The following is an 8,566-nucleotide window of genomic DNA, read 5'->3' on the forward strand; positions in this document are numbered from 1 at the left end:
TTCTCTGTTCTAATATACGTTGAAGCTTAATCTATTGAAAATTAAAGGAGAACGTGCACGAGTCCACGCTAAAAAGAGAGGCACGTGTAAAAAGGCAGTTAGGAAATGGAACGTTGGACGGAGCGGTGGATAATAAATTTCTTATACCTAAAACTTGCATAAATTATAAAACCAATAAGTTTAACTAGTATCAAATCCATATTGAAAAACGGAGGACACGATATTGGCGACGGAGATTCATCGAACCCACACCTAACTTCTATAAACTTCATCGTAACATTGATTGCATCGTTCTTCCATTCCACAACGAATATAGTAAGCCTAACGCTAGCATCTTTTCTTCTAAAGCCCGCGACAAAACACGCGCCAACTTTTCAAAAACAATCGAACAAACGAACTTTTCAAACAATGACTCTGCAACTGACCAATTTTCCACCATTTTCCGTGCAAGAAAATCGCGATGACGTTGGCACCAGATGGGAAAAGTATCTCAAGCGATTTAATACCTTTCTCATTGCGTATGACATTAACGATCCAGCCCGCAAGAAGAATCTCCTATTACTATACGCTGGTGACGAGGTCCAGAATATATACGATACCTTGCCCATCCCACCACCTCCACAACCGCCAGCCCTTGCTCTTAATGCATTCGACGCTGCAGTTCAAATACTAAATAATCATTTTCTACCCCGCCGTTACACCACTTACGAAATTTTCAAGTTCAGAGGTGCGCGCCAACGTGAGTCTGAGTGTATCGACGAATACCACACTCGTCTACGATCATTGTCAAAAACCTGTGGATTCGCCGATCCCGACGTGGAGATTCTACGTCATATAATACAAACTTGCACTTCACGACACCTACGTCGAATCGCTCTTCGTGATCCTGCCATCACATTAGATGAACTCTTGACAACTGCTAGGTCCTATGAACAAGCTGACGAACAAGCGACAAAGATTGAAAATCAGGAATCGTCAGACATCATTTCATCACGCAGCTCCGTTGATACGATTCGCCGTAACGCATCACGTCACCCACGTCAGCTTGAATCACACTCTGACCGTCCCACTGCTACCCCGCAAAGTACTACAATTTCACGACGAGCTCAACCTGTGCAGACACGTCAAACTTACCCGTCACGGAACTCTCATCTTAGCTGCTACAATTGTGGAGGTCAGTTTCCCCATCAACGTGGACGATTTGGCTGCCCTGCGCAAACCGAGCAGTGCTCGTGGTGTGGACGCTACGGCCATTTTGAAGGTTTTTGTCGAACAAAACAAATGGAAATGAAACAACACGACACTAAATACACCACTACCGAAATCCACCAAATTGACACCGAGCAACCAGACCCTCATTCAGAAGCATCCCCGACTCTCACTCACTTATATACGCTAACACCCTTTTCTGATTCCGGTATTAGCAATCCATTCTACCCTATTTTACCTCCCTTGGATAGATCGGACAGACACAATCTAATACAGATATTCAACGTTGGAGGCACGAATGTGAAAGCGCTAATTGACACTGGAGCCTGTGTTAACATTTTGAATTATGATACTTATCAAAGTTTAAAAACCCGACCAGTTCTAACGTCGTCGAACATTCGGGTCTTTCCATTCGCGTCAGTGGAATCACTTCCTCTACTGGGGAAATTTTCATCCGAACTAACTTACCAAACACAATCATCCGAAGCAACGTTTCACGTTTTACACCCTGAGAAGACAGCGTATAATATAATTGGTGCGTCCACCCTTCAAAGATTAAATTTACTCCCGGATCTCATGAACTTATCCGCCTCGTTGACATCTCCTCAAGAAAGTAGATGGACTACGCTCATAAACGAATATCAACAACTCTTCAGTGGAATTGGCAAAATGGTCAATTTTAAAGCGCATCTACATATTGATCCGTTTGTCTCACCAGTCGCGGTTAATCATCAACGCATACCATTCCATCTTAGAGAACAAGTCAAACAAGAAATTCAAGAACTCGAACGTGAGGACATTATTGAGCGGGCAGTCGGTCCTACAACCTGGCTATCTCCGTTGGTCATAGTTCCGAAAAAACCAAGTCATATTACTCAATCTCAAAAAAACGAAGAAGCTAATGAAAATGAAGGACCACACCTTAACGCCGAATCTCATACCGGCTTACTAACTCCGAATTCCAGTATACGAGTTTGTGTTGACATGCGCATTCCAAATACCGCGATCAAACGAGAACGGCACACTCCACCAAAAATGGAAGACCTCATATATAACATGAACGGAATGACCGTTTTCTCCAGACTAGACTTGAACAAGGGGTACCACCAGATCGAATTAGATGAAACATCGCGTGAAATAACTGTAGTGATATCAGTTCTAGATATTTTCATAGTTTGGCCTACCGCCTCTAGGTGGCGCGCGCATCGGAATAAAACAGTTAGGCAGTTGTAAGATGGCGTCCGTAATAAACTCACGTTGTTGTTAACCTCTCGTTGTTGATTAAACCAAATATCATTACATGGTGCCAGAATTTACGATTAACTCTTCGCCTTCAACGTATTCTAATCTAACTAAAATTTGAAAGAGAATGGAGGGTCTACGACAACCGGACGAACTACAATTCACCGGCAACGCCAATCAAGCATGGCAGGTTTTTATACAGCGGTTCGAAATTTTTGAAGAAGCTACGTCTCCAAGCACCGCAAGATCTGACAGTAAGAAAATAGCCTTATTGCTAACTGTAGCAGGTCAGTCTGCGATAGATGTTTATAACACTTTTGTTTTCGATGCTCAAACCCCTAAAACGTATGCGAATGTCGTTCTCAAGTTCGCGGCCCATTGTACGCCTAAAAGGAATGAAAGCTATGAGCGTTGGGTTTTCCGAAATTTAACAAAGTCAGAAAACGAGTCTGTTGATGAATTTTTGGTGACCTTGAGGAAAAAAGTGAAGTCATGTAATTTTGGAGTTATAGAGGAATCGATGATTAGAGATCAAATAATAGCCGGAGTGCCATCTCATATGCGTGCTAAATTATTGGCAGAAGACAATTTAACTCTTGATAGAACATTGAACCTTTGCCGGGCTGCTGAAAATTTGGCGCTTCAAGTTAAGACTTGGTCAGAGCAGCGCGTCGACAAGTCAGTTGCGGGTGACTCATCCGAAGCACATATTGATTTCGTCCGAAACAAGCAGTCGCGTAAGAAGCGAAATAGAAAGAAACCGTTTACGTCTTCACAGACGGTAAATAATAAAGGGCCTACGACGCAGCATAGTAAAGACGGCGTAATCACAAGTTGCAATAGATGTTCGAATACGCACAAGCGAAACGAATGCCCTGCTTATGGTAAAAAATGCCATAAATGCGACGGTATGAACCATTTTGCCAAAGTATGCCGAAGTAAAAAGGCTGTAAGCGAAGTTAAAACCAGATCGACAGACAGCGAATCCGACTTCATAATAGATACAGTTCAATGTCGCAAAGAAATAAGTTGCGAAGATTGGTATGTTCCGATCAAATTTAATAAACAGATAATTCAGTTCAAGGTCGATACTGGAGCTCAAGTGAATTGTTTACCCAAGGATATTTACGATTCCTTTAGGCCTAAGCCAAGAGTAATTGGACGAAAATTAAAGCTGAGGGCTTACGGAGGGTTCATGATAAATTCCTACGGAGAGTTTCTGTTACATATCATGGTAGATTCCAAAAATGTGGCTACGTCAATTGTAATTGTCGATAAAGGCGAAACACCAATTCTTTCATTACAAACTTGCGAAGCTTTGGGTATAGTCACTAGAAAAGCTTTGGAGATAGAAACTACTTTTGATGATACCAATAAGTGTCTAACACACGTGAACGAAGTCTCGAGAGACAGTGACACCTTACGGAAGGAAGTTACCGAGAAATATCCCTCCGTATTTAAGGGAATCGGATGTTTGCAAACTACGTGTCATATCACGTTAAAGGCAGACGCCGTTCCAGTTATTGTACCCGCTAGGAGAGTACCGTACGCCTTACGGGGCAAACTGCGAGAAGAATTAGATCGCCTTGAAGAAAGTGGAATTATTCGACGAATTGACGAACCGACCGACTGGGTTAGCCCTTTGGTAATACTCGAAAAGAAAAATAAAAGATTACGTTTATGTCTTGATCCTCAAATTTTAAATCAAAACATATGCCGAGAACATCATCAAATACCGACTAAGGAAGATATCCAGTCTGAACTAGCTGGAGCGAAATACTTTTCTAAGCTGGATGCCGCCTCCGGATTCTACCAAATTCCCTTGGATGCGGAGAGTCAACCTTTAACTACATTCAATACTCCGTTTGGAAGGTATTGTTTTCTGGTGTTACCGTTTGGAATCTCAATTGCGCCAGAGATTTTCTTCAAAGCTTACAGTCAAATATTTGATACTGCGGAAGGCGCAAGGCCGCTGCACGACGATGTTTTAGTATGGGGAAAGACCATTGCAGAACACGATACAAGATTGCACGAAGCTTTAAGACGATTAGACGACGCAAACGCTACTCTAAATCCCGATAAATGTGAATTTCGTCAAAAGTCAATAACGTACATGGGAGAAGTTATCAGTAGTGAAGGGATTCGACCTGATCCGCTAAAAGTGGAAGCTATAGTGAAAATGCCGAAGCCACAGAATAGGGCTGACGTGCAACGAGCTCTTGGAACTGTGAACTTTGTAGGAAAGTATATACCACGCCTATCGGCAAACACAGTTAATCTCAGAAATTACTTGAAGAAAGACGTTGATCCTCAGTGGCAACCTGAACACGACAAAGAGTGGGAGTATATAAAAAATGTATTGATCAGCGAACCAGTGTTACAGTTCTACGACCCATTGAGAAACACGAAAGTTTCCACGGATTCGTCGGGACACGGTCTCGGGTCTGTTCTTTTACAAGAATACTCTGGTGAGTGGAAGCCAATAGCATACGCGTCCAGGTCGTTGACAGAGTGTGAAAAGAGGTATGCTCAAATAGAAAAGGAGAGCTTAGGATTGGTATTTGGGTGCCAACGTTTCCACAACTATATTTATGGCAAGGACATTATACTGGAAACCGACCATAAGCCACTTCTCGCAATGACGAAACGGGTACTAGCCGAAGTTCCTCCAAGACTGCAACGTTTATTTCTTAAGCTCATGAAATACCGGTTTAAGTTGCAGTTCACTCCTGGTAAAGACTTAGTAATAGCGGATGCGTTATCAAGAGCAAGTTTACCAGTTAAGCCAGGTGAAGGTGACGTAAACGACGAAGTTCAAATTCATATTAACACGGTGGTTCAAGCGTTGCCAATAAGTGGTGAAATGTTACGACGTCTTCGAGAGGAAACTGAGAAAGATACCGTGTTAAATAAAATTAAAAATCATTTGAGAAATGGATGGGACACTTCAGACGCTACTATTTCCGCATACGCAGCAGTTCGATCGGAATTAACTGAATTTGACGGATTGATTCTCAAAGGCTCTAGGATCGTTGTACCAGTCAGCCTTAGAAGCCGGATTCTCGATGTCATACACGATGGACATATGGGTATCGAAAAGTGTAGGAGAAGAGCTCGACAGGCAGTTTATTGGCCCAACATAAATTCGGACATCGATTGCCGAAGCAAGAGTTGTAGCACATGCAATAAATTTCAGTACTCGCAAAAATACGAACCACTCATTATGCGTGATACGCCGAATCGTCCTTGGGACAGAGTCGCGACAGATTTGTTTCAGCTTAATGGAAAAAACTACATTGTAGTCATAGACGCTTTTTCCAGCTACCTTGAAGTAGAAGCTCTTAAAACAATTACGGCAAATGTAGTAATAAAAAGTCTCAAACGAGTATTCGCCCGCCATGGAATTCCAATGGAATTACTGTCCGACAATGTACCCTTCGATTCATCTGAATTCCGTAAGTTTGCAATCGACTATGGATTCAAGAGTACACTTTCTAGTCCGCGATACGCGAGGTCCAACGGTTTAGCAGAGAAAGGAGTTCAAATAGCGAAACGACTTTTGAAGAAGGCTATAGACGCCAATGAGGATTTTGAACTTGGACTTCTTAGTTATCGGAACACTCCTTTGCATTGTGGGAAATCACCTTCGGAATTACTCATGGGACGAAATTGTAGAACAAGACTACCTTACGTCGTCAAAGCAAGCAATGTTACTTATCCGAAGAAGCAAAAGCAAACAACAAAGGGAAAAGAACTGTCGGAGCTCAAACCGGGTGAAGTGGTTCGAATTCACAGTCAAGGAGAGTGGACAAGGAAAGCGAAGGTGTTGAAGAAAGTCGCCATACGTTCGTATGTGGTTGAAACTACAGACGGAGCAATATTGCGTCGAAATAGACATCAACTGTTGAAAACGTCTGAGACTTTGCACACTGCTAAAAGAGTTATTTCGGATTCCGTCCAGAGTGAAGCTACACAACGACGTGGCGTCCAAAGTCAGACATCTGAAACCATTCCAACACCGCAGATCTCCACACCGCAGATCTCCACACCGCAGATCTCCACACCGCAGATCTCCACACCGCAGATCTCCACACCGCAGATCTCCACACCTCAGATCTCCACACCCCGAGATCGTCAAGCACAAGTGCCAAACCGGTCAACTTCCGTTCCACAAAGAAAGTCGGAAAGAGTGAAACGCAAGCCACATAAACTTGATTTATAAGCTGAACATTATATTCGACGTCACGTTCAATTAAGTTTTATTTCATGTTTAGAAGTTAAAGTTAAACTTCAGTATAATCAAATTAAATTATGTTATTACATTTTAAATGCTTGGTAAAGAAACCATCTGAGAGGAAAGATGTAGTGATATCAGTTCTAGATATTTTCATAGTTTGGCCTACCGCCTCTAGGTGGCGCGCGCATCGGAATAAAACAGTTAGGCAGTTGTAAGATGGCGTCCGTAATAAACTCACGTTGTTGTTAACCTCTCGTTGTTGATTAAACCAAATATCATTACAATAACTACCTTCTCGACTCATATGGGCCCATTTCGATATAAAAGGTTAGCGTTCGGAATAAATTCCGCAGCAGAAATATTTCAGAAAGCGATCGAAAATGTCATTAGGGATATTCCGAATACAATTAATACGAGCGACGACATACTTATTGGTGGACGTGGTGTGACAGATCACGACTTGAAACTTTCAGAAGTGCTAAAGAGAATATCATCTGCTGGTCTTACATTAAACAAGAACAAATGCGATTTTGCGAAGCCGGAAATAATCTTCTTAGGACATATTTTTGGGGTGGATGGCGTCAAGCCTGATCCAAAAAAAATTGAAGCTCTTCAAATACTACCATCACCTCGTAACATCACTGAGCTCCGTAGTTTTTTAGGTTTGGCCAATTATTGCGCTCGATTTATACCCAACTTTGCAACCCTCACCGAACCCTTACGACACTTACTTAAAAATACTACTGAATTTATTTGGACTCAAACACACCAGACAGCACTCGACCGAATAAAGACTGAAATTAAAAACTGTACGTCGCTAAAATTCTACGATCCTGCCAAGCCTACAACCGTGATTGTCGATGCGAGTCCCGTGGGGGTCGCTGCAATCCTTACTCAACACGACAACGACGGACAAGAGAATATTGTAGCATTTGCGAGCAAATCATTATCCGCCACTGAACAACGGTATTCGCAAATCGAACGTGAAGCTCTAGGCATTGTCTACGGTTGTGAACATTTCAATTTATACCTCATTGGCTCTACTTTCACAGTTCTCACTGACCACAATCCGTTAGTTGCCATCTTTAATAACCCCCGCACATTAACATCAAATCGCATACAACGCTGGATCCTCCGCCTGCAACACTACAAATTTCGAGTTGCTTACCAGCTCGGCAAGAATAACCCCGCTGACTATATGTCCCGACATCCGGTCATGTCAGCTCAGCCAAATGCGAACGATTACAGTCTCGACGCAATGGATCTCACCGCCTTTGGTGCAATTTCAATGTCGGATGTTGTTACCGCCACAGCTAAAGACTCGATACTACCCAAAGTTAAAGAAGCCATCTACGATTCGAAATTATGGGACAGCTACAACCCGACGGCTACAGACAAGACAGCTTGGAACGCTTATAAAAAACTTCGACTTGAACTCTCAGAAACCCAAGGCTCTGTCTTTCGAGGAAATAGAATTATTTTACCAAACGCACTCATTGAACAAGCCATAAGTATCGCCCATGAAGGGCATCCTGGAATCGTTCGCACTAAACAAATATTACGTGACAAAATATGGTTTCCAGGAATAAATGAACACGTTGGTTTAAAAGTCGGTAAATGCATAGCCTGCCAAGCGAATGTACCACACCATCAAAACCAGCCAATACAGATGACCGTTTTGCCCGACCGTCCATGGCATTCTGTGGCCGTTGACCATTTTGGCCCAACGCCATCTGGAAATTATATTTTGGTGGTGGCCGACGAATATAGCCGGTTACCCTGTTGTTGCCACAGTACCTTTTACATCATCCCATATCAACATTACAGTGTTACGAAATATCTTTTCCATGTTCGGAATTCCGACCAACGTCAAAACGG

The 8,566-nt window shown here is 42.6% G+C and overlaps 1 protein-coding gene across 1 annotated transcript; it reads left to right on the forward strand.

The window, feature by feature from the left end:
* The first annotated feature begins 408 nt into the window (after positions 1 to 408).
* LOC149957348 (uncharacterized) lies at positions 409 to 2,442 on the forward strand. Its single transcript, XM_090166983.1, has one exon. The coding sequence runs from the start codon at positions 409 to 411 to the stop codon at positions 2,440 to 2,442; it is 2,034 nt and encodes a 677-aa protein (XP_090023109.1).
* Positions 2,443 to 8,566: the final 6,124 nt, after the last annotated feature.

The sequence above is a fragment of the Leiobunum rupestre genome, chromosome 2 (genome assembly GCF_980474605.1).
Source record: "Leiobunum rupestre chromosome 2, qqLeiRupe1.1.hap1, whole genome shotgun sequence".
NCBI classification, from domain to species: Eukaryota; Metazoa; Arthropoda; class Arachnida; order Opiliones; family Sclerosomatidae; genus Leiobunum; species Leiobunum rupestre.

What these genes read in the sequence shown, in the direction of transcription:
- LOC149957348 (XM_090166983.1), top strand. Translation starts at nt 409, where the DNA reads ATGACTCTGCAACTGACCAATTTTCCACCATTTTCCGTGCAAGAAAAT.